This window comes from Dreissena polymorpha, chromosome 2, assembly GCF_020536995.1.
Source record: "Dreissena polymorpha isolate Duluth1 chromosome 2, UMN_Dpol_1.0, whole genome shotgun sequence".
In the NCBI taxonomy this organism is placed as follows: domain Eukaryota; kingdom Metazoa; phylum Mollusca; class Bivalvia; order Myida; family Dreissenidae; genus Dreissena; species Dreissena polymorpha.
In genome coordinates this window covers 116,932,433-116,960,338 of record NC_068356.1, presented here as the reverse complement: position 1 = coordinate 116,960,338, position 27,906 = coordinate 116,932,433, and the positions used below count along the sequence as shown (strand labels likewise).

The 27,906-nt window shown below is 37.7% G+C and overlaps 1 protein-coding gene across 2 annotated transcripts; it reads right to left on the bottom strand.

The window, feature by feature from the left end:
* Positions 1–408: 408 nt before the first annotated feature.
* LOC127868635 (ubiquitin carboxyl-terminal hydrolase 36-like) lies at positions 409–22,851 on the bottom strand. Of its 2 annotated transcripts, none has more exons than XM_052410549.1 (16): positions 22,766–22,851; positions 17,422–17,677; positions 16,994–17,206; positions 15,373–15,489; positions 11,890–11,992; positions 11,544–11,611; positions 9,738–9,891; positions 9,017–9,203; positions 8,553–8,675; positions 8,191–8,301; positions 7,918–8,038; positions 5,720–7,261; positions 4,195–4,359; positions 3,014–3,129; positions 1,069–1,173; positions 409–619 (listed from the first exon to the last, which is right to left on the bottom strand). In XM_052410549.1, exons 2-16 carry the CDS (start codon positions 17,630–17,632, stop codon positions 545–547), a joined length of 3,411 nt encoding a protein of 1,136 aa, XP_052266509.1. In that variant the 5' UTR covers positions 17,633–17,677; positions 22,766–22,851; the 3' UTR covers positions 409–544. The 2 variants fall into 2 exon arrangements, with proteins under 2 accessions (XP_052266509.1, XP_052266510.1); XM_052410550.1 differs by having other exon boundaries at positions 16,994–17,203.
* Positions 22,852–27,906: the final 5,055 nt, after the last annotated feature.

Below are 27,906 nucleotides of genomic sequence, written 5' to 3'. Positions count from 1 at the left end.
GCATCAAAACTATCTGTCCTGCGCTGTTTGAAACCTTTGTTGACATACCTTTTAACTAGCTGACATTTTAAACACACAAGTGATTATATTCGTCAAACGCATAGGTGTGTCTTTACTCCTGAAGATTTCATACTTGAATCGGGTCTGATCGATGACAAGTAGGTCACGCGAGTTGTGCATCGTGTTATTTCTTAAAATTTGACCTTGAATTTGTAAAAATATTGCAATACATGTCCATTTCCAGAAAGGAAATTCAACTCTGAGTTGAATAAGACTGAGCTCATGTAAATTGCTATATAATTGATGAAGTTATGGCTGCTCAAAGAGATGCTCTCTGTTTTCTGGTCATTTTGAGTCGATACCTTGTTATATAATTATAAATTAGAGAGGGAAAAAAAAAATTCCAGAGAGGTTGATTTTTCTTTATAATTCCATTATTTTTCATTTAAAATGATGTTTTTACTAATTAATATTATTGCCACACGCTAATATACTGTGCTTAAAAGTAAAAAAAACACTTCAAGTCCCAAGTTAACGCCAAGAACTAAAATCTGTGTTGAGAACTGACATCTGTAGACTTGCCAAACGGGTTATTGTCGCCTATCTTCATTGAAGACCACTGAAAAAGCACACAAATCAATGAACTATCATCAAAAATACAACCTTTGAGAACACAAATTCCTTTTTTTTAAATACAGATTTATGAGTGGACAAATGCGGTAATTATCCACATCATTATTTCAGTATTTTTGTAACAATATACCTGTAAAATACCAATGTACAAAATACTTAATTGAGGAAAGTTTGAAACACAATATCAAGCTTTGAATTTGATGCAATAAGCAATAAAAGGTTAAACATCCCTTACAGACGTCACATGGTCTAACAAAGACCTGACTGACATGTGCGTAGTGTGATCCCAGATAAGCCTACTCACAGGCTAATCAGGGAGGACACTTTCCACCCAATCTAGGACAACACTTTATGCACATGTGTAAAGCCCTGTTTTCCAAGATCGCAACTCATACTATAAAATGAAGTAAACCTATATGAGATAGGGGCATATACATTCAGTTTAGCCCTGTTTCTGCGTTCCTGCTCCTTCTGGAACAGGTTTCCATGGTTACCATTGTGTCTGTGCTCTTCAGGCTTCTTGGTCTTCACTTTTTTCACCTAAGAAAACACAGTGAATATTCAGGGTGAGTACTAGGTAATGCAATGACAATGGAAGAGATCGACGGTTGAGAGATACATCAGCATCACATTGCCACATCAGACTCAGACAATCTGAACTATGAGCATAACAAGCTTTGAATGAAAATAGTTGCAACTCCTGCTGGCATGCAACACATGTTCAGTGACATTGCTTACTTACAACATTCATGAACCAATTCCACAACTAAAGCAGTGCACAAAGCTCTTTAATTGTTTCTTTATTTTGTATACTGGTACATTTTGATGATTGTTTTCATAATTAATTGGCACTAAATTAAATTGTAAAAAGTTGTTAGAAACTATAAATAAATGACTCATAACATTAAACACTATATCCTTGCTATAAACACACATTTAGGTAAGGTTACTATTATTAATTAGTGCTTTGTCATAAACGTTACTGATATGGGTGTATCAGTCATGTTTATGACAAAGCACTAGCTCATACGTCAGTTTTTGTCAAGGCCATAGTCATGTTTATGACAAAGCACTAGTTCATAGGTCAGTTTTGTTCTAAGGTCTTAGTCATGTTTATGACAAAGCACTAGTTCATAGGTCAGTTTTGTTCAAGGTCATAGTCATGTTTATGACAAAGCTTTAGTTCATACATCAGTTTTGTTCAAGATCATATAACTATGTAATATGTGGATCACTGTGCATGAAAGTGTCAAATGTACACTTCATAGTAATAACATATTGTATGTTTCAATTTGATCACTACAGAAATGTGGAAGTAGTTTTCTCAAAGATCTATCAAGAAACAAAAAAAAGTGTTATCTGGTTTTCACGGAAATTCTTAAATGTTACAAAGATTGCTATGAATATTTTTGAGACTATTCACGATTAAATAAAACAAGATGTGTTTGTGAAACACCAATGTCCCCCTATATGATGTTTGACACTGTAAGATGACCTTGACCTTGTGAAGGATGACCTTGACCTTGACCTTTCACCACTCAAAATGTGCAGCTCCATGAGATACACATGCATGCCAAATATCAAGTTGCTATCTTCAATATTGCAAAAGTATTCATAAAATAAGCGTATTGGGCCACATATATTTGACCTCTGACCTTGAAGGATGACCTTGACCTTGACCTTTCACCACTCAAAATGAGCAGCTCCATGAGATGCACATGCATGCCAAATATCAAGTTGCTATCTTCAATATTGCAAAAGTATTCATAAAATGAGCGATTTTGGCCACATATAATTGACCTCTGACCTTTAAGGATGACCTTGACCTTTCACCACTCAAAATGTGCAGCTCCATGAGATACACATGCATGCCAAATATCAAGTTGCTATCTTCAATATTGCAAAAGTATTCATAAAATGAGCGATTTTGGCCACATACATTGGACCTCTGACCTTGAAGGATGACCTTGACCTTGACCTTTAACCACTCAAAATGTGCAGCTTCATGAGATACACATGCATGCCAAATATGAAGTTGCTATCTTCAATATAGCAAAAGTTATTGCAAAATGTTAAAGTTGGCGCAAACAGACAGACAGACAGACCAACAGACCAACAGACAGGGCAAAAACAATATGTCCCCCACTACTATAGTGGGGGACATAAAAAGTTTTTGTAGCCGTGTACTTTCTAGTGGTTAGAATGGACGTTTCTAATCTTTGTGTATTTATAGATTTTTGGTTTTCTCAACAATAATTAAATGTGGATGACTGTGTGACTGAAAGACAAACCGAAAAAAATGGACAACAGACAGACTCCAATAAACATACTCTCAAACTATTTATGGAGTTCTAATATTGATAATTATGTAGCTTCCTACCTTTCCTTTGTCATACTCATCATCGTATTCATCATCAAAGTCCCTCTCAGTATGGCTGGACCTGTGTTTGTGTAGTTCCTGATCCAGATGTGACTGGCCACCATCCCATCCTGACACTGATCAACACACCAGTTAGGCAATAAAGGCAATATTAGTGACTTGAACAATCCATAAAATAGTGTTGAACAATTAATAACAAAGAAAACTGTACAAAGTTGAAAATTCAATGCTTATTAATCAACAAGTTTTCTTGAAATGAACCATTTTCGAATTCAGCCTAGATATCATTAGAACAAATGTTCTGATAAAGTTTCATTACCAACAAAACATGAGACTTTTCAGACATTTAACAGCCATTCGCAACAAGGAACAAGATGTGTTTGTGAAACACCATGTCCCCTCCCCATATATTTGACCTTTGACCTTGAAGGATGACCTTGACCTTTCACCACTCAAAATGTGCAGCTCCATGAGATACACATGCATGCCAAATATCAAGTTGCTATCTTCAATATTGCAAAAGTTATGGCCAATGTTAAAGTTTGACGCAAACAAACCAACAAACAGACAGGGCAAAAACAATATGTCCCCCAGTATAGACTGGGTGACATAAAAATGCCCAGCTTCCTTGGGTCATTTTTTCAACGAAACAGAAACATTTTCAAACTCAGCCTAAAATTAGAACAAATGTTTTGAGTAAGTTTCATGAAGATTGGACAAACTTACCATACAAATATTGCACAGACACTGGTGCCCCCAAACATATGTTTGGATACAGGCAAAAAAATAAAAACTTCTAAAGTGGACACAATGACAAAGCTCATGATTCAGTCAAAACTGTTTGTAGCCATTCTTAACTATCATCTACCTACATGTATTAAGGTCATTCAGCGGAGACAGTTTGGGAGAAAGCAGCCAATACATAAGTTAAAAACAACAAATTTTGGGACTATAATTATAGCCCATGATTGAAAAATAGGCAATAATTCATGATCAATTCCTTTCCTTCAGATCAGCCACATATTAAGATCATTTAGCTGTAAATGTTTGAGTGCGATCCACCTAGTAGTTATAGAGTTATTGAAAGATCTAGTGACCTAGCTTTTGACTCCAAGCAGTTTCAAACTCAAAAGCTAAAAAAAGTTATTATGAATTATCAAACAAAATCTTCATGCACAAACCTGGAGCACCGTATCCATAAGCAGCAACTTTCTCAAGTTCTTGGACAACTTTGGAGGTTTTCAGACCATCCCAGGAAGTTTTGAGGGGAGTAGAGGATCCACTGAGTGAGGTCCGTTTGTAGCCATCTTTCACGTGGTAGTCCCATGACTGCCTTGGGGGAGATGCTGTCAAGTAAACATTTAATACATTTCATGCATTTATTTTAATTACCATCTTGCAATGCTAGTATTATGCTACTCTGTTATTCTAAGCCAAAGTATGAGTTTATTCTGTTGTTTTTAATAATCTAATAAGAATGATAAGAAATAAAAAGCTGTTGTCGTTTTTCTGGTTATTTTAAAAGAATGTATACCATAATAAGTGTCAATAACAAAATCTTCAATAAATCAAACTTGAATGTCAGTCAAACAAACTTGAATCTCTGTTGAAATAACAATTTTAATGCAGGTAAATGTGATTTTCAGAAAAATAAATTGTGACCATCAACAAGAGCTGTCAGAGGACAGCGCGCTCGACTATACGAGTGCTTGACATTATAACTAAATTCATATTCAATAATTTATTAGACGATCTTTCAAAAATAAAAAAAGGAAAAAAAATAAATTGGGGGGGGGGGGTTGAGAGGGGGGTATAATGTGGGGGTGTGGTAATTTATTAGATGAGGTTTAAAAAAAAATGGGGGGGGGGGGGGTAGGGGGGGGGGTGGGGGTGAGAGGGGGGGGAGGTTTGGGGGGGGAAGGGATTCTGGGTAGGGGCGTGGGGTATTGTTTGGGTGGAATCCATTGTGGTATTCAGGTACTTGTTGTTTTGTCAAAGTAATAATAAAATGTGATCATAAATAAAGAAGTTATAAGCAAAATGTTCAATAATCTAAGTGTAAAAGGGGCCATAATTATGTAAAAATGCTTGATACAGTGGTCTGCTCTTGTTTATAGGTTGGGGTCATGTTGGCAAACAAGTATGCAACATATAAAAGCAATATGTCAAAGGATATAGGAAATATTTGGGGTAGTACACAAACTTTAACATAGATTTATCAATAATATGCATATTCTAAGTATAAAAGGGGCAATAATTATGACAAAATGCTTGATAGAGTTGTCTGCTCTTGTTTATAGGTTGGGGGTGATGTTGGTAAACAAGAATGCAAAATATGAAAGCAATATGTCAAGGGACAATGAAAATAAATGGAGTAGTACAAAAACTTTAACATTTGCTGCATATTCTAAGTGGAAAAGGGGCCATAATTATGACAAAATGCTTGATAGAGTTGTCTGCTCTTGTTTATAGGTTGGGGTCATGTTGGTAAACAAGTATGCAAAATATGAAAGCAATATGTCAAGGGACAAAGAAAATATTTGGGGTAGTACGAAAACTTTAACATTTGCACGCTAACGCTGACGCCGGGGTAAGTAGGATAGCTCTACTATATATATTTCATATATAATAGTCGAGCTAAAAAGCAGTCACCAACACAGCACACTGTTCTTTACACACTAGGACAGTACCCTACTCAGTATGTACCTGGCGCTGATCTGGAGCCCCGGCTGGGTGTCACAATGGGCTTCTCCACCCACTCATACTCTGGGGACTCATCAGACTCCTGCCTCCTCCTCTTTCCCCCTGCCTTCCAATGCTGCTCCTCCATGTGGGATCTCTTGTGAGGCTTGCTGAAGCTGTCCTGGGCCCTGACATCTCCACACTGGGATCTGTCACACTGGGATCTGTCAGAGGCTTTCTCCTGAGAGGTCTGTGAGTCATTATCACTGCATAATTTTCGGTCATCACCGTTGTGTTTGCTCTGATGTTTTTCATATCTGTTTCTCTCCTCATCTCTGTCTTTATGCTTGTTCTTTTTCTTCTTTTTCTTATGTGAATGACTGGAGCTGTCATACAACTCTGTGTTCTTTTCCTCAGTCTCTTCCCTGTCATGATGACGATGCTTCTTGTGTTTCTTGTGCTTTTTATGTTTCTTGTGAGAACGATAGTCATCTTCACTGTCTTTTTTATGCCCCGAAAGCAACAATCGGTTTTTGTCACTTTCAACATAATATGGGCTTGAATAGCTGGCACTTTCAGACTTATTTAGATTGTCTCCCACATGTTTGGAGCTTGAAATGCTGTTTGAAGTATTTGTTGAGCTTCGGCTGGGTGTAACAATCCAACCATTGTGGCTATGCACTTGCTTTACTGGCATACTTTTCGAGACTGACCATTCACTAGTAGAGTGATTACTATGCACGCTGCCAATGCTGCTGTTCGAGCCAACAGGGCTTTTAACGGATTCAACCACTGTAGTCCATTCTTTTGAACCATTGTGCTTTGCTGTGGTCGGTGTGGTATCACATGAAATGGCCACATGAAGCGTTTTCTTGATGGGTGTACTAAGGCATGACTTGGTTACGGTATGGGCATGTTTCACATCACTATGCCTCTCAGGATTGGTATGACTGATTTTATCTTTCAATGTGACCGTTTCCATGAGGTGAGCGTTGCCAGGCACAGAGGTAGTAGTGTTGAGTGCGTTATCAAACAAGACCTGGCTTGTTTCTTTGCTCCCATAATTGTGCTCATGAAGTGGATGCAGTGTAGCCTTCTCTCCTACAGCTAAATACTGGGCCTTGTTTCCTGCCTCAATGCGTCTCTTCTTGCTGCCATCAGCTGATGGAGAACCCTTGTTGCTCCAGTCACTGTCAGATGTGTCGTCTCCATACGGCACAAGGCTGGATCTCTTCCTGTACTTTCTCTGACGCTTCTCGTTCATTTTGGTGACAACTTCGTCATCATCAGATATGATCCGTCTCTCGCCAGCAGGAGATGTTTCGATGGTGCAAGACTTGCCTCCTTGTATCTTCATGACAAGTCTAGGGGTAGGGGGAGACTCTGGCTTACTTGTAGGCACACTGGTCCCTACAGGGGACACAGCAGTATCAGCACCTGAGGGCTTGCTTGTCTCCAGAGGTTTGTTAAATGTCTTCACGCCAAAGTTGATCTTAATTTTCTCCCTGTTTGCTGACAGGGGAGCCAGAGGAGATTTCACTGGTTTGCCAATATCATTACTTGGATCTGCAAACAGAGCGTTATCATTCAGCTTATGTACCAGTGTTTATCACATAACTGTGTGTACTACAGAATTGAACAAGAACTGTGTTTGTGAAACACAATGCCCCCTACTGCGCCGCTTTGAAGCCATATATTTCACCTTTGACCTTGAAGGATGACTTTGACCTTTCACAACTCAAAATGTGCAGCTCCATGAGATATACATGCATGCCAAATATCAAGTTGCTATCTTCAATATTGCAAAAGTTATGACCAAGGTTAAAGTTTTGGGACACACACATACAATGACAGACAGACAGGCCAAAAACAATATACCCCCGATCATTCGATCCGGGGGCATAACAAAGTTTGTTATAATAATCTTTAACAGTTGTGAGCATAAATATCTTTTTTTATTTCATTTTTAGAAGCAAATTAAATATTTGCCATTGGTAAATCGCTTTTTTTTTGTGGCAAAAAAATACAAACAAATTACAAACAGAATACCATAATGCAATACACATATATTACAAGACTTTAATATTACAAAAAACTTATTTAATTTTATCTGTATGTTATGACTAAAGAAAACTTGCATATTACAGCAACTGCTGAAAATGATGTCGCCATTTCACCAAAAGGGAAGAATAAATACCAGTTAGAAAATCCAGAAATCTTACCAGTAGCTGGTTTGAAGACTGGCTTTTCAGGTGTCTTGATCATCTGGGGACCAATGGGCCGAGGGCTGGTGGTTGAGGTGCTAGAGTATGTTGGTTTAGGACTGCTCTGTGTGCACACCAACTGTAATATCAGAGCATATGCTACATGGAATGATTTATGAATACTAGTTTTATATATGTAAACTTATAATGATGCTTATGAAAAATCACAGATTCGAAAGAGACACCAAATCTAACAAAGCAGTTACACTCTATCAAAGCTCTATTCCACACCTTGCTAGATTGCTGTACAGTTTGGATGCTCCCAGGGCTGTTGTCCTTGATGTAGAACAGAATGTAGGCACTGGGCTCATCCAGACATCGCTGCAACGTGGTCAGTCGCCTCTACAAAACATCAGTGGCTTCCATTAACATTGAAAGAACAGGCAACATTCTCAAATATAAATATTATCTTTCATTCATTCATAATTTACCTATATAAGATAACATTGTTACCTTGGCAAAACATATGTTGAGTATCAATAAATATATATCATTTATGTGACAATGTAAATACCTTCAGATATTTAAATGTATTAATCTATGCAAATATAATTAAAGATGAACCACCAACAAACACTTGCACATGTTCTTACCATGGAGTCATTGTAGTGTACCCACTGCTGGCCGCAGCGTACATTAGCCACATAGTGGCCAGACTGGGAGGAATAGCCCTCGTGTTGTATGGTGGCAAACAGGCTGTACATCACTGGGGGGCCCTACAGCAATATTAGTATGAACATTGAACAGTCATAAAACCTGATGTGGATGGCAAGTTGATGTAACAAAGCTAAATGATTTCCTTCAAATTTTAAAATCGAAATGGAAGAATGTAAACAAAGCTGACAATATGAATCTGAAAGAACAAATAGGTGTATATATTAATGCTTTTGTTACAGAAAATTCATAAGTAGAGTGAGTTACTTAGGGCAATGTCAAACACCTTGAATTATAATACAAAAAAATGTATGCACATGACATCTCTTATTTTAACAATTCTACCCTGGCCAAGAATTTAGAAAACCTGACTTTAATACTTATTGAAGCAAACTTAACCTACATTTCTATTAGACATGTAAGGCCTGATGTTCAGCTTGTGAGGGTATCTGATCTGCTTGTTGATCTTGCCTCCACCACCCATGAAGTAAGACGAGCCACCAAACTGGAACCGCTTCAGTTGAATGGTCAGAACATTTGGTGCCTTGTGGATCGTAAACCTCTTTGTGGCAGTCACCTTCTGTTTACATCTGACAAAGATAGGGAAATGGCTAATTTATTAGCAGGGCTAGTATAAATTACATCTATGGGTGTTGGAAAACAGAATCTGAAAACTGTAAATTTTATGCTGAAATTATGTCATAATGCGACAGTGTATTCTTCAGTTTAAATACATGCCCATAAAGAAATGATGACCTATTTTGTAACAAATAGCAAATAAGATCTTAAGACTTTGTATTATGTTGGAAACAAATAAAAGCACATACCCTTTCCTGTTATTTATCTCATTATTTAGCAAAAATTTTGTAGGTAAGAATGTGTAAAGCTTTATACTTGACATGAGGAAATCAACTGGGAAGACGAGATATATCATCCCCTGCTAAGCTTGAGACCAATCCATGCTAACAAGGTAGGTAGATAGGTATGGTAATATTGCCAGTGGCCATACTTGTCACACTTGTATGGTATAGTAATATTGCCAGTGGCCATACTTGTCACACTTGAGACCAATCCATGCTAACAAGGTAGGTAGATAGGTATAGTAATATTGCCAGTGGCCATACTTGTCACACTTGTATGCGTTGTCCATCTCCAGCTTGTCAGCAGCCACAAAGTGCTGGAAGGCCCTCTCCAGGGTCTCCACATTCTTGATGTCCAGGGACACGTCCAGCAGAGGGTCATACGTGTTGGACTTGTAGCCACACTGGCTACATACAACTGAAACACAGACACTGGCTACATACAACTGAAACACAGACACTGGCTACATACAACTGAAACACAGACACTGGCTACATACAACTGAAACACAGACACTGGCTACATACAACTGAAACACAGACACTGGCTACATACAACTGAAACACAGACACTGGCTACATACAACTGAAACACAGACACTGGCTACATACAACTGAAACACAGACACTGGCTACATACAACTGAAACACAGACACTGGCTACATACAACTGAAACACAGACACTGGCTACATACAACTGAAACACAGACACTGGCTACATACAACTGAAACACAGACACTGGCTACATACAACTGAAACACAGACACTGGCTACATACAAAAAAAACACAGACACTGGCTACATACAACTGAAACACAGACACTGGCTACATACAACTGAAACACAGGCATATTCATGGGAACCATGCTCTGGGACAATCTGTCTTTCAACATGTGCGTAAAGTGTCTAACAACTGTTCCTGTTATAATTCAGATCAAAACAACATTCTTAATGCACACTAAACACTTCATAAAAAAAAATCGGATCTTGACAAAATTTTATACTGGAAATGTTTCATAAATAATCATATTTTATGCATTTACAGACAATATTCTGCATGTAAAAGGCAAATTATCAGTTTAAACATATGTTGTAACATTCTTCCAAACCTAAATAACAGTAACTATCTGTAAAATATACCAACTCTCATTTGCATACAAATCTCAAATACAAAAATTGACTATGTTGTTGCAAAATACCAACAATACAACAAACAATGCATTTCAGTGCACAATTTTTTATTACATGTAAGCTTATAACAAGATTTGATTTACTGTGAAACCATTATTAATCGTCAGGCATTAATTTTCATAAATTTCGTCAGTTGACCGATCGGCGAATTTAAGATCCTAACGAACAATCATGCTCTATGTTTGAACAAAAACAAACACTAAGTTGAACAATATTTTAAAACTTTACCGTAGACAAGAGGCATTAAATTCCAACATAATCCATGCACACATTCACTGCTGTTTCGTAATCAAGATTAATCCGGTTTTGACACAAAGGGATGTAGATTACACAAGGTACTTAACTGACACGTTACACTTCTTTAAAACGAGTGTGCAGTACAGCTGTATCGAATGCGTTGACTTCGTTTATGTAGAATGGTAATGAATTAGCGCTAGTTGTTTATAACTTTATTACCCATTAGGTGGATTGTGTTTTTTTAGGGGTATTGCATATTAGCCATCATGCAGCGAATGCCGATTAAAGACAATAAACCAAATGAAAAGATGACGATGTGTGATCAACATGCGTATTTATCACAAATTAATAAAGAATATTTTATTTGCTGTTTGTTGTTTGATTGTTTGCGTTTAACCACACTTATTACTATTTTATATGTATCAATTTATTTATTTTTAAATTATTGACATTATTGATTTATATATATTTGTATTACACACAAATCGGATAGTGACTGACGCATTTTTTTTAAATTCAAAATCAGAAATCGGCGAATTTAAGTGCTGACGAAACCATCATTTTTATAAAAATGACGAAATTTTGTGCTGTTGAAAATAAATGGTTTCACAGTATATGATTGCATACATCAACTGCATACCTTGAGACCGGAGATATCCCGCATAAATCTGATGTATCACAGTCGTATCTTTGCTATATTTGTCTAAGCTAAAACAAAAAGACAGCATATTAACACTGACAAATTAAAAAAATAATGAAACATCAGACTGATACAGAAATGCTAAATAAAAGTGAAGCACCATTTAATACATGTGACAGTCTTACTCTGGGAAAACAGGGTTTAATGCATGTGAACAAAGTGTCGTCCCACACTTTATGCCCATTCTCTAAACTTTGTTTTTTTTTACAAATTAAGACTCATATTATTTTGGGGGCAGCATACACAAATTATGTTTGTTTTAATTAAACCAATGCCCTTGACTTACTGGCTATGCCCAAAATGAGCACACTTCATCATCTTCTCCAAACTGAGTCTCAGAAACTCATGGGCATCCTCCTGTCTCCCAATGCGAAAGTGCCTACCAATATCTGCAATATATCAAATAAAAAAATAATCAGCATAAAATGATTACACATCAGTAATTATAGAAATTTAACTCATCAAAGCAAGCTAAAAAACGCTTTTATTAACTATTATTATTATTAATGTTTTTATTTTTTAATATTTAACAGAGTTTATTGACAAAAATAACTACAAGTTCCACAGCATTGCATCATTGCTGCAAGTTAAGCTTACTTATTTTGCTTAATTAAGTTTTCTCTTCAAGAAGCAAGTTTGTTAAGACCTTTTGGGAATTATTTATATAATCCAGGCTTGCAATTGGTAAGTTCATGCCATATCCAAGAGATAGCAGATAGCCAGATAAGGTTTTGTGAAATTCTTAACGATACTACCAGATTTTCAAAAAGAATTCTTAACTCTGAAATTTGATTCTTAACGTTACTACAAAGTTGTGGAAAATAATTCTTTACTTTTCTAAATGACCTAAAAATAAATAATTATGGGTGTCATCGTATAAGATCTTTTCTATAATGTCTTTCTTAACATTCAACTTTGGCTCACTTTGCGTACAATATGTTAAAAGCGTGTTTTTTTGCACGCTTATTAGTTTTTAAGGATGTCCTGTTGGAATAGCCATTTTTTGGACAGATAGACTGTACACGCGCCGCCGCTTGTATTGGAAAAAGAATGCGCTTCGTTAAACAAACCCGATAACCATTCTATATAAGTACCGAAAAAATCTTTAATATGCAAAAAGAACTCAATAAAAATCGATACGAACTGATGTCATAATAATACTCGTAACTTGATTTTGTAATTCTTAATGGTACGACCAGATTTTAAAATAAAAGCGTAACGGACTTGAAAATAATTTTTAATTACGAAAATACGACCCTTATCTGATGCTCTGGATAGACAATCTTAAGCATTTTTAACAAGATGTGTTTGCAGGGGTTCCGCTGTCGATCGCCATTGGCGCCAAATGGCGCTAAATTTTTAAATGTGGCTCCAATTTTTTAAAAGTGGCGAATTAAAAAAAATCGGTAAAATCCTATCCGAAAATGTACTGCGAGTCGAAAGCACGCGACCGAGCATTAGCGGCCAGCGTCTGTCAGTTGTAAATATTGATTTACGACGATGTAAGCGACCTACAGTGCAGAGTGCATTAGAAATCACCGAAGCGTGTAAGTGTTACAAACGGTGTTTTTACTGCTATTGTCAAGTTTTATGGGGGTTATTATCGGATTAACGGCTCCTTTATGATATTGAGCAATAAGTTAAGTAACACGGGGACAAACTGTCACGACGATCAATAATTATAATCATTATTAGGGCCGCTATTTCTTTGTTAAAATCAAAACCATGGGGCTGGCAAAAGCATATAAATTTTAATTACTCCACATCAACAAATAAAAACTTGTTTCAATAGGTATTTGTGAGCATTTCTGTTTAATAGATTCACTATTGTAATGTTCTGGGAAGGATATAAATTGATTAAGATAACAACAATTTCTGAATTAAATATAAAACATTGACTCGATGTACTATATTTCGGATATGTTAAATTCGGACATTTAAAGATAGGGACATTTATGTGTTGGTTTGATGTTGATAGTTTGTAAAAATATGTTTTATGTTATTTCAGGCAACTAGAATGGATTGTGGCAATTATCTGGGCCTTTCTGTCAGGAAAAATGCGTGAACAACAGTCATTTAATTGAACCCGGAAATCATCCACCACTAACAGAAAACTTGCTAACAACAGAAGCTGATGTATATTATGTCCAAATGACCAAATATAACTGTTAAACAATTTGAAGTGAGATGCTTTATTTTCTGATTCCCTTTCAAATGATGAACATTGGTGTGATTTTATGTTTAAATAATTTCGAAACATTTATGCAGCATACTGTTTAATACATTGCTGTTAACATTATTATATTATTTTGGTTATCTGTGTTGTTTATCAAGTTGAAAAAAATGTTATTTATATACAAATAAAGCTTATTAATACTTATGAAGGTATGACTTATGAAGGTACTTATTGTTTTTTTATATGAAATAACATACTTTTTAAAGTGATAATATAGTCAATGACATTAATGTAGTAAGGTTTCTTAAAATGATTGTTCTTATTAATAAGGTGGAATAACCGACAGTATTCACGCCGCGAAAAAGTGGCGACAACTTTTTTTGGGCCAGTGGAACCCCTGGTTTGTGAAACACAATGTCCCCCTATATGATGTTTGACCTTGTAGGATGACCTTGACCTTGTGAAGGATGACCTTGACCTTTCACCACTCAAAATGTGCAGCTCCATGAGATACACATGCATGCCAAATATCAAGTTGCTATCTTCAATATTGCAAAAGTATTCATAAAATAAGCGATTTGGGCCACATATATTTGACCTCTGACCTTGAAGGATGACCTTGACTTTGACCTTTCACCACTCAAAATGTGCAGCTCCATGAGATGCACATGCATGCCAAATATCAAGTTGCTATCTTCAATATTGCAAAAGAATTTATAAAATAAGCAATTTGGGCCACATATATTTGACCTCTGACCTTGAAGGATGACCTTGACCTTTCACCACTCAAAATGTGCAGCTCCATGAGATACACATGCATGCCAAATATCAAGTTGCTATCTTCAATATTGCAAAAGTATTCATAAAATGAGCGATTTTGGCCACATATATTTGACCTCTGACCTTGAAGGATGACCTTGACCTTTCACCACTCAAAATGTGCAGCTTCATGAGATACACATGCATGCCAAATATGAAGTTGCTATCTTCAATATAGCAAAAAATATTGCAAAATGTTAAAGTTGGCGCAAACAGACAGACAGACCAACAGACCAACGGACCAACAGACCAACAGACAGGGCAAAAACAATATGTCCCCCACTACTATAGTGGGGGACATAAAAAGGTTATTCTTCCTATGACTGCAATTTTGGAAGAATTTAAACAAATCTTGTGAGTTATTTACTGCCAAACATATGCTACTGCAAGCTTTACTTTAATATTTTATTGAGTTTTCTTTTGTACATGCATTCATACAAATATACATATGGTACATAGTGCATAGAGTAGATATACTACAAATTGACGATATCGAATGTAAAGAAAAGAGCAAAAGGGTTGGGTCACAAGTTTTAACAACATTAGATGACGACCTTTTCCAGTATTTCCGATTCGGTAAATAGGGACATTCAAAGTGCACATCGTGAGTGTTATATAAACATTTTAGTAAGGAAATAAATAGACTTTAGCTGACGACAAAAAAAATTGGGAAAATGTAATAACAAAAGGTAAGTGTCATTTAGTGTTTTACACTCTAAACTACTGCAAGCCAATAGATGATTAAAAGAATAGGTACACTAAAAGTCAGCTTACACTGCAGGTTGTTGGTGAACCACTTTGGCGACAGACAGTCAGCCACACCACTCAGAGATCTTTTGGTTATGAACTGCAGGTTACACAATATGCACCTGTCCTTGTTTGCAACACGACCTGTTGAACAAATGTTTATATTTTAAATAAATTCACAATAACTGTGTTTGCTTTTACTACTGAACCACATGATGATGAACTAAGTCATACCCTTAAGTCTAACTCATTAATATTCACAAGCATTAGTCATGTCAGACACAAGTTTTTCAAGTTTAGAATAGTTTTGAAGTTTTATTCATAAAATGTTTGTAGTTACATACTTTTTCTCCTCTCTATTTATTCAGTTCCTTACAACACTTGTTGCACTTTAGACCTACAGTTTCTACTTCTCTTTTATTCAAGAAAAAATGTTTTTTTACTGTTCACATTATATTCAGTTACAGTCAATCTTGTTTAGAGACCACTAAAGGGAGTAACCAAAAGTGGTCTCTGAATAAAATGGTCTCTAAATTAAAAAGGCCATTTGGGATAAATGCGGACCTTTTATTTTAAATCCAGATGGAGGATTATCTCCTTTTGACACAATGATGTCAGCTTGTGTAATCAAATGAATCTAAATATAAATAAATGAATAAAAGAAAGTTTTACTTAAAATTAGTTTTATTTGTTCTATCTAATTCTCAATACAATGTAAATGGTTTGCACTGCAGAGAATGGGTTTTTCCAACTCCAAACTCATTCGCTGTAAATTTACATGCACTTTTACTCTTCGACACTTCCAATAGCCGAATTTTCTCATTTAACGTTAACACTTTTTGACATTTTAATTCCTGCATTTAAGCTTATATATATATATATCATATATATATCTTACTTGATTATTGTACATAGGGAAATAAATAAAAACACCTCGATTGAAAACTAAATAAACAGACCTGATTGGAAAATTTACTAACACAAACTTATTTGCATAATAACAATTACAATTTTTTAATGAACAGATTTCGACACACATTACAGATTAATAGTTTAAAAGTTTATTTTTTACACCTCTCGAGAACACTGTGAAAATGATTGACGCGTCAGCCCATTGTTTCTGCAATAAAATCGGCGATCAAATTTGTCACTTAACGTCCAAGATAATAAACTCTTTAATCCGTAGTCTGTTGGCAATACATCACTGTATTATTCAACACCACAAACTGATACGCAGTCAGCATTATCACCGGTCAGAACCGGTCATCGAGACAAAGGAAATTGGCTGGTGTGAAATCAAAACAAAGATGTAATCGATCATCTTATCGGATTAGATAAACAATTAACACTGATTTGTACCTGAATGGTCAACAGATTTACCACTTTTCCGCAAAGCGGACGCTTAATTCAAGACTTGGACATCAAAATACACTAAAATCAGCGGTCGCTGGGTGCGTAAAACAAAAGTCGCTTAATACAAAATGAAAATGTAGTAAAAACGCTCGGGCGGGATTCAAAGTGGTCGCATAAGACAAAGGTCGCTTAATTCAAGTGGTAGCAAGCACAAGATTGACTGTACATTAATAATGTTAAGAGTTACAAAAAATTATTTTATAAGAATATTGAATTTAAACTACACCATACTTACATGCTGACTGATGTTCAACACTCATCATGTAGTTGGCAAGTGGCGGACAATGCACAAGGCACTGCAGTGTTGCATTCAGGAAACATGTGTTTCCATTGTTCTGAAAACCAGCACCTCGAGCGAACCGCCAGGTGAAATCAAGCTTATCTTCAGGAAACAAGACTTCCTTGGGATGGGGCAATCCTTCACCATCATCAACGTTGTGACTGACTGCTTAAGAAAACAACATTAACAGTTATATATAAATGTGCAAAAATCATTTGTCACCTATTCTTTAAAGCACAAACTTTGGTTGATTTCAATAACAACTTCTAAATTTATAAGCAACATAAATATAGTGTCTTTCTTTACTATGAATGCTTTTTTAAACTATTTTATTAATATGATATAAGTACATGAATTTAACTATAAAGCTTATTTTCACTCACAATGCTGGACTTTATTTTGCTTAGTTGCAGTTCCAACGGTCAGGTTCACATATTTTCCTTTGAGCATATCAGCAACAGATGAATGAGGGTGTCTAGCATCTTCAAACTCTAATTTCTGAGTCAAGACTGAGGTAGACCCACTTTTGAGTCTGCTATCAAGGTCGTTCTTCTTCCCAAATGCAGAATCAAGCTTTTGTTGTATATCCTGCATTCTGTTACACAATGGCTGATAATCTTTTCCTCATCTGACTATATTCTAATAAAAGGAACAACGCTATGATAAATATTGCAAAAATTAAACATTCAGATTTAAGACAAGCAGAAAAAGGAATGAAAGATTCAAATAATTTGATTTGTTTAATTGGTCAAAAGTACGAGTTAGTGGGATGAAATATTATGTATAAATGTTTATTTTTAATAGGGTCTAGCATATATCCAAGCTGGACAATTACAGATGAACAGTGACTGCTATGGTTCTCCATCAAAGGGGAGGGGGACACAAAAACATTTTGGCCACAACCTTTTAAATATATTAGAATGTTTAATGGCCACTTTTCAAACTTAAGTTTCATGTGGTGACCTTGGAATACTTTGTGCTTCCATTTAATTATGTCAATAAGTTGGAACAAAATTTAATACAAAAAATATTAAACCCCTATTTGATTACTTTTGATATGGCATTTAAGTAGCTATAAGATCTAAATATGGCAAGAACTAATTTAATTGAGGGATGCGAAGGGTTTATTGTTTAATAAATTTCCAGAAAGAACCTCCCTGTCTGCAAGTCCTAACTGCCAAAAAGTAGTTCAATTTTGTTAAACCCTAATAACTCTAATAACACAGCCATGAATTTGAATGGTTAATAGAAAGCAGATGCGTCATGCCCTTATTTTTCAAAATGCTTTTTGAGATTTTTTGTTTGCATTGTCAATTGCTTTTTGCAAAAACATGGGATAAAATAGCCACAGTGCCCCAGATAAGCTGCGTATCTGCGTCTTTCACCCTATTAAAATGTTTAAAAACGCAAAGAAATACAATATTATGCGTATTGGAAACGCAACCAATTTTACTTTTAAGCAAAAACGTCAAATTAAATGCGTAAGATACAATAGCTTTGATCTAAAATGCTTTGCTCATTTTCAGTATTTTCTCTTTTGAATTATTATCATAACGCGGCGACGGTTACATTAAGCAAGCGTCTGGATGACAGAGCCAGTCTGCGGACTAAATTTCAAAGTTAAATAAAGCGTCTGACCAAATTATTTACGACGACATGCATGCGATTTCAATCTGACTTAAGTCGTCGCTCATTTTGCATGTTTTTGTAAAGCGTCTGTACTTTCAGTTTCTATTTCAATACGAAAAAAATGTCTAAGAGAGGAAGAAAGACGTCCGCAATTGTTGTGCCAAAATATCACTCAATATGTTTGACAGCTACAAAGATGTTATTTAACATCAGGGTTTTTTAAGTATAAAGTTTATATTATGGACAGTTTCAATGATTAAAGATGTTATGAATATGAAACATCAGTTTATTTAAGTAAATATGATAGTTTACAGTACAGTTTTATTGAATCAATACAAGTGTGCAGCTTCAACAGAAGTATCCCTTATTCTTCCGATACCGTTATTCTCGAGATACCGTTACGTCACATATATTACAAGAATTACAGCGCGTGCGAAATTTTCATTGTCCGAAAACTACGCCAATTTTGTTGAACCTCGTCCTTGTAAGAAAATACAGAAGAAAAGATGCGTCATAAGCAGGTATATTGCTGAAAATCATCATATTTATGCTAAATTATAACAAACAATATGTTAATCAGTACCCTTTGACCCAAATTTACTTTAAAATCCGATTTGGAATTATGAATTTATGTTGTCGTTTGTTTACACAGAAGGGAAGTAACTCACAAATAAGGTCAGTATATTTTTGCGCTTAAAAGTATAGGTAATGTCAGGAAGTCTACGCTAAACCACCATGTTCACTTATGTGCATCAAAATCAATTAAAATCCAATTTAAAACTTGTATTCAAGATTGGTTGCACTGAAATCCGTTTCCTTAATGAGGTGTTGTCAAATTTTTTCCGGGTATTACCGGCACATCTATTGCAGATCTAATGGAAAAAAATATTGCGTTATGTCTGAGCCATGAATGGCAATTTAAGCAATTTAAGTAAAATAGTTTCACATTATTTCGACTGAATTGTGTGCTAGAAAAAACTGTCGAGTCCGTGCCATTCAGCGAACCAGATTGTTGAGTTTATGAGCAGATATTTATAACTTTATTTAGAGGGGATCGAACAATGAAGCTATTGATCGAAAGTTTAGCATGCACCATACGAGCTTCACATGAAACACATGTACTCATTTAGGTAGCATTAATTTTGCCTTTCAGCCCGTCCCCAAAAAGTACAATGCTGGAAAACGAAATTACAATCCAGAAAGCCTGCTTCTTGCTTATAAGGCAGTTAAAGAAAAGGGTATGAAAATTAAAACTGCTGCGCGCAATTTCGGAGTTCCGACTCAAACATTGAGGGATCGCGTTAAGGGTCTTGTAAACGCAGAGAATCCAAATGAACGATGGAGAGCTATGACCCAAGAAGAAGAAGAAACCCTAATTGAGCGCATCACAACGTTGTCCCAGTTAGGGTATGGTATAACCAATGCCAAACTTAAACAGCTGGCCGGCGAATTGCTTCACGAACTTGGAAGAAAACCGGATAACAAACCAATGAGCAACACCTGGCTCTACGGGTTTAGAAAAAGGTGGGACCAAAGAATAGTTTCATTAAAGCCGAGAGCATTAGACACCAACCGCGCCAAGTCAACAACCCCAGAAGCGTTAGAGCAGTATTTCAAGAATTTAGAAATTTCCCTTCACCAACACAATCTCCTTGACAAGCCACATCTTATATACAACATTGACGAAACTGGAATTCAGCCTGAACACAGACCACCCAATGTTATCGCTCCCGTCGGCAGCAAACCACAGGCCATAACTTCTCCCAGATCCACAACAACAACCGTTATCGCGTGCGCTAATGCCTCAGGAAACTCACTCCCACCCTATTTTGTTTTCAAAGGCAAAAAGTATAACCCCGAATTGATGAAAGGTACGTCTCCGGGAGCCAGGGGCGTCATGTCAGACTCCGGATGGTCTAACGGTGACGTATTTCTTGAGTACCTGAAGACGCACTTCCTTGAGCACGTCCCTGCCCTTGGACCACAGCAGTCAGTTCTTGTTATCTACGACGGCCACGCATCTCACGTGAATCAAGAGCTGATTGATTGGGCAAGCAAAAATCGAGTGGTTTTGTTTGTGCTACCACCACACACATCTCATGTGCTTCAACCCTTGGATGTTGGTATCTTTGGGCCTTTTAAATCTTACTACTACAATGAATGCGCGTCTTTCATGAATGCTCATATGGGGCAGAAAATAACTCGTTTCGACATGGCTAAGTTAGCATGTAAGGCATACCTGAAGGCCATGACGCCGCTCAATATCCAGTCGGCATTCAGGAAAACCGGAATACATCCCCTGTCAAGCAACGCAATATCTGCCGAGAAGCTGATAACGTGTGAGGGTTTCCGCGAAGCAAGTCCTGTTCGCAAAGTAGCGGCACTGAAGGGCGGGAAAGATGCGGTGCTCGCATTTCTTAATTCAAAGAAAGAAAACGACATAGCGTCATCAAAGAAATGCAGCATTTGCCAAACCGAAATGAAATGCCCTTCGTGCAGCAATGCAAAACCACGGACGCACAAACCAAAGTCAGGAGGACGAGACATTACGTCAGACTCGTATAAAAATGAGGTCGCAACATACGCATCCCAGAGAAAGGAACAAAACGACACCAGCAAGATAACGCCCAGCCGTCCACTACCATCTACAAGTGGCCTTCAAATAAATCGACCCGATGTTGCCATGGAGACGGACACAGATGATGATGAGTTGGACGACAGAGTACCGTGCTGCGTTTGCAAGCAGATTACACCTCCAGACTTAAGACTCCATCCACATTTGAAGATCGTCAACTGGGCACAATGTGATAAATGCGACGGTTGGGTACATCTAGCTTTCTGTACAACCGTTCGTGTCGTCAGACGTATGTCGGAGTTAGTGTGCCCAAAATGCGAGGTCGAGGCTTAACAAACAAATCAGCAAGCAATTCATATCACAGTTTTATTTATGTTTTAAATCTCGTTATTATTTCTGTTACTGTTTGAAGCCGTTTTGCATTATACAATTTAAAAGTTTAACGAAATTTGCAAGTTACATACGTTGATTTCATTTTAAATTGATTTTGTACAACTGGATTAACTTTCACGAGCCGACCCGTAGCGAGTGAGTCATTGTGTGTGACGTCAGCACTTGGCCAATGAAAAGAACGGTATCGAGAGAAGCGCTTGCTGTACGCAGATCGTCATGGTCGAGTACATTCAGGTAGAGGTCACAGATTATAACGTTGATGTTTGATGTTATTTTTGTTTTTAAATTAAAGTTGAATGTTTTTCCCATATTTTGTTGCGTTTTAATAACTTGTGAGTTGAAACTATATCCCACAGCATCCAATGTAACGTTTAAGAGGAACGATATCTAAAGAACAGAGCATAAAGCAGCAATGATTTTAAGGTATGCATTTTTATAACTCATTTAACCAGATTTCAAGAATGAAATCACCCTATTTTTCAAAATCAGTGAGTAAAAACCCTATTCCCCAAATAATTATCTGGGGCACTGAATAGCAAGGGAAATTTGGTATTTTGTCACATTTCACAAACACTAAATAAACAAAAAGTAAAATGCACAATTTGCAGGTCCCAATAAACAAGTCATTCAATAGTCATAAAATAGCAAATTCAACGTAACTCACACAGAAAAAAATTCCTCAACTTTGCAACACAATGCAATATGACAGGAAAAATTGAAAAGATAAAATTGGCAATGCAAAACAGGTTTTGAAAAATATATGCATTTGTCACAAAAGGCATGGCACATTGGCTCTCCATAACATTTACAAGACACCAGTCATTCCTTTAACATTGCTTTCGAAATCAAGTTAGTGACGACATATTCTTTAAAATAAAGAATAGACATATATAAAGCTGTCTGTGTGGGGTTTTTATCACCCAGATTTTTTTTTCGAAACAGCTTTCCTGATAAAACGAACCAAAAGCAAAACAACACACGTGATGACTTATTTCTTCTCAAATCTGTATGTTTGGGCGATAGTTGTGCTCATGGTCGACTAAAATTTACATGCTTTTTCATAAATAAATATTTGCCTGCACGTGTATTTAAGATATACGGTGGGTTATATCTCAATTTGTTTGTACTACCTTCCGTTTCTAATTGAACCGCAATGGAGTCAATATACGGGGACTTCGCTAGTGTTGACGTCACAGTCACTCATGCGTCACAGACTGGTTTAAAACATTTGTTAAAATACTTTCGCGCAATAGGTCAATAACTCTAAACAAGTCTAAACACTGCATGCGTAAATTGCGGAAAAGCGTCCCGCAACAGCCCAGTTAACTGCGCCCTATTTACACAAGTAGTATACAATAATTAGTAAAGAATATAGTTACACATATTTTTTTTAAAAAGTCTTGTGGTGTGCATTTACTAACAAAACTAAAGAGTTTTGAATAATCTAAAATCACTTCAAACTTGTTGTCCCCCCCCTGTTCTAACATGGATCACTTAAAGGGGCTTTTTCACAGAGTTTGTCATTAAATGCTTTATATTGATAAATGTAAACATTAAATTTTAAAAGCTCCAGTAAAAAAATCAAAAATAAAATTTAAAAAAGGAAAACAAAAAGTAGCCCGCAGGGCTCGAACCAGTGACCCCCGGAATCCTGAAGTAAAAATGCATTAGCCAACTGAGCTATCCTGCCAAGCATACATCAGTTGCGTATTTTATACGTTATATAAGCAATCTTCGTAGTTTCACAAATTAAAACGACAACAACAGAACTCTCCAAATTATTCAATCGTTTCGCGTTGCAACGCTTTATAATTTTTAGGTTTTAAAATCGTCGAAACATGCATATAATGGCTGTATTAGACCATGGCAAATGTTCAGTAGTACTGTTTCCTCACAAATATCATCAAACCGAAAATTTGCGAATCTGAAACAACTTTTTTCAATTTTGTCAATTTACTAAACCGTGAAAAGATCCCTTTAAAAGTAAACATAAACCCCTATCACTGCGCCATTTAGTCTTTAATTTGACCGCGTGTTAAGTGTGTGTGTTTTGCATTATCCGCAACCAGCATTGGAACAAGGAAACAAGGTTACGAATTAAGCGTGTCCCAGAACATACACGTAGATTACTAGAAGAACAAGAGGGCCTGAAAGGCCCAAGGTATCCCCCGCAACATATGCTTTGTTTGAGGATGGGTGCAAATTGGACGGATGAACATAATGATAGATGGACGGACGGAGGACAATAACACAAAACTAAGACAAAGGAAGGTTCTTAAGCACAAAAGTGCCGGACGGACAGCCGGACGGACGGACAACGCCAAAACAATATCCCTCCGCCTCTGGCGCGGGAATATATTCATACCAAGTTTCAAAGAAATCCGCCAAAGCGCTTCCAAGATATGGCTCCGGACACAAAAATGCCTATAGTAAAAAGCATTTTTTCAAGATACAAAGGGCCATAAGTCTGCTTTTAACAGATGGTGTACAATGCCACTTGGCGTGCATCATCCTCTTATGCATATATATACTCATACCAAGTTTAAATGAAATCCACCAAAGAACTTCCAAGATATGGCTCCGGACACAAAAGTGCCGGACGGACGGACGGACGGACAGCCGGACGGACGGACGGACGGACGGACAACGCCAAAACAATATCCCTCCGCCTCTGGCGGGGGATAATAACGAAGGTTTGGGGAAAATTTGAATTATAGCTGGGATTTCCAGCTAATAAGCCTTTCCTGAAATAAACTCAATTTTTGGTGTTGTTGGTGCTCCTGTGGCAAACCAGGGTACCTAAAGGAACTGTTCACTTATCTAATTCACATGCATCGGGTTTGGGAATTGAACCCGGCTCAAGTAGGTGAATAGCGCCTGTACCAACTACTGCGCTTAGCGGACAGCCTATTTTTATTGTGAGGGTAGTTTTACCAAATTACCGAGGAAAATAGTTGTACATGCTTTATGATCAATTATTTTTTGATCGATGATTATCCGCGTTGTTTTCACAGCCCACCCTGGCGTATATATGTGTTTACACTGTCCGCCTACACTGTATTTTCGAAGAGAATATCTTCCTTATTACGAAAAAATCCATAAAAGAGGAATGTGTCGTCCCTGATAAGCTTGTGGGGACTGCACGGGCTAATCGGGGAAGGAACGTTAACTATACGCGTTTGCATTATTCCAATTTTTCATAGAAAGCAACTCAAAATATATTTGTATAGTTAGAATATGCTGCTGTCTTGTTGCTGATTATCGTACTCGCGTGTACATTTTGTGTATAATTTAAATGTTAATAATCCGTTTTGCTCGTTATAATTCTTTAATTATAGGGATTATTATATCAGTTATTTAATAATTGAATATCGTTTTCACAGTGCACTAGATTTTGAATTATTTATTATTATTATTTATTCCGAATGGGACATTATCGAGTCTCCCCTGCCTTTCACCGCTTTTTGTTCATCTGCTTAGCATGCATCTGCATCCAGGTGTTTCTAGGTCGCCCTTACTTCCTTTCCACTTGGGGGTTTCACGTTGATATAACGTTGTGTTGGATACAGTTTTGCGGAGGATGTGGCACATCCATCGCCAACGTCTCTGAAGGATGTTTACAGCGGGAATCTGCTATGCTTTTCCCCACAATTCTTCGTTTGAAATCTTGTCTGGCCAGCGGATATCTTGAGAAACTTCCCGAAACAGGTATTAATAAAGACCTGGATTTTCTTTATGGTGGTTACAGTGGTCCTCTTGTCTGCTTCATATGGGAGTATTGGCTTCACGATTGCATTGAAGAGCCCGATCGTGGTGATGATGACGAATGCGCTGGATCCCCAAATGTTCTCCAGCTGCTTTGAGCCGCTCCTGCTTTACCGATGCGGGTTCTGACGTCTGCATCCGTTCCTCCGTGGTTGTACATAATGCTGCCGAAATATGTAAACCTGTCCGACTAACGTATCGCATTACTTTGAACGTGATGGGTGTGTCATTGGATGCGTTGTTGCTTTCTTTTCTTTCCGTTGATGATGAGGCACAGTCTAGCTGAGTTGTCTGCAACCATTAATTGACTTTTCCTGCATCTGTTGTTGGGTGTGTGAGAGAAGAGCCATATCGTCGGCAAAGTAAATGACGTCCAACTGTTTTTAGATTGTCCTATTGATTTCAATGCGCATCTCAATCGTCGCAGTCTTCATGACTCAGTCTAAAGCTAACAGGAACAGGAAAGGGAGAGTAGGTAACATTGCCGAGCCGGTTCACACTTCAGAGGCTGTCTCCCATGAACGATTCTACACGTCATCCTTTCATACGACTTTCTGATGATGTTGGTGATATTTTTTGGCTTTCGTTAGGGTCGCAGTAGTCTCCAGATGGAATCCCGGTCAATGCTGTCGAAAACCTTTCCATAGTTGATGAAGTTGACATGTAGAGGGATATTCCAGACCACGGATTGTTTCAGAAAGAAGCGCAAGCTTGCGATTAAATCTTGCACGATTTCTCATTTTGGAAGCCGGCTTGTTGGTAACATGGATGCGGATCTACTGCGTCTTTCATTCGGTTCAGCAGGATGTGATTAAAAACATTTCATGGGATTGACAAAAGCGTGCTTTCTCGTTAGTAACTGAGGTCACCATTCTCTGGGAGCTCGATTGGATATCCCTCGTTCTACTCTGTTAGTATTTCTTCTTCTTCCCATATCTTGGTGTAAAGCGGATAGAGTAGCTTCACAGTGGTTTCGACGCCAGCATTGAGCGCTTCTGTCGGTATGCTGTCAGATCCTGCAGGTTTGCAGTTCGTTAATTGCTAGATGGCGCTGCTGATCTCTTCCTTCGTTAGTGCGCAGCTGCTTGTAGCTGGCGGTTTCTCCGGTGGTTTTGCATGAGCCGGCTTGTTGAGTAGCTCCTGGAAGTGCTTAATCCACCTCTTCTTCTGCTCTTCTCATCTGCCGTAACTCCTCCATTTATGTCCCTCACTGGCCTCTCTGGCTTGTCAACCTTTCCTGATTATCTCTTGGTGATTCAGTTAAGGTCTTTGGTTCTATTGTGATGTGCTGCCTCTTCGGCATCTGTTGCCAGCGTATCTAGGTAGTTTCCACGTGTATTTTAGCGTAGTGGTGTTTCAACGCTGGCGTTGGCTGGACCGCTCTGTCCAACTCTTCTTCAGCTTCAGTTTCAATCGGGTGACAATGAGATGGTGGTTCGAAGCCACGTCTGCTCCTCACTTGACAAAACTCCCTTGTGATGAACAGGTGGTCGATCTGGTTCTCCGTTAACTAGTTACACCCAAGCTGCATTGTATATCCTTCTGTGGTGGTAAACTCTTGCTCAATTCACAGGTCGGCTATTTTTTCAACGTTGTCGTTCATCTAGTAATTGCATCCTCATGATCGCCTCATATCTTCGTTTGTCAGTGCCGATCTTTGTTGAGGTCGCCCATAAAACGATTCCTTCTCGTCCTATTCACTGTTGTTTGTCTGAGCGTAGCGTTTATCCACTTTGATCCTCTTCTTCTTTGTATGGCAAAAGTCCGTCGTGATCAGTGGTCCGTGCGCCTCCCAATCGATGAGCGCTGTTTGTTCCGACTTGGAAAGCAGCAGGGCTTCTCCCTGGGAGGTGTGCTGTATCCTCCTGCTAGCTCATGCCCCGAGAACAACAGTAACGCGCCGGAAGTCAGTCGCTTCACCTCAAAGCCAGTCCATCTTCATTCACTGATTTCTAAGATGGTTTGGTTGAACTTCCTCATCTATTCGGTCAAATGTGCCGTCATTCCATGTTGCATGGTGGTTGTGGTCCTGGTGGAGATTATGGTCTTTGCGACTTCCAGTTGACTATGGCTTTTACCATCCGGCGCCATACGCCCTCTAGCTGGAGATCAAATTTCTCCCAGGTCTCCGATGTATGTTGTAATGCGTTTTTGTAGCATTCTTTCAACAGGGTAGGGTCGCTGGCCCTATGCCCAACCCTGCTCCCTTTTCAGCTAAGGACCGTCCTTGGCGGGGTTGAAGACTCACGTGAGCATTACTAAATGCACACACTGATGCCAGTAACTGACAGCTGTCCTATTTGAATTAAACGTAGTAGTAGAAGGGCCATAGAAATAAGCTTATGATATGGTCAATTCCTAAGCAAGATATGTGCATGGCCGGGCTGGGAATCAAACCCGTTATCCTCGGTAAGTTTTAAATTTTAACATTAAAACTTTCTCGACAGTGCCCACTTAAAATGACACATCTAGAATATGCCATTGCACGCATTCGAACATATCCAAA

Coding starts and splice junctions, on each gene's coding strand:
- LOC127868635 (XM_052410549.1), bottom strand. CDS start 17,632: ATGCAGGATATACAACAAAAGCTTGATTCTGCATTTGGGAAGAAGAAC. Junction 15,490..16,993: donor TGTTGAACATCAGTCAGCAT/GTAAGTATGGTG, acceptor TTTGTTCAACAG/GTCGTGTTGCAAACAAGGAC. Junction 11,612..11,889: donor GCTCATTTTGGGCATAGCCA/GTAAGTCAAGGG, acceptor TTTTTGTTTTAG/CTTAGACAAATATAGCAAAG.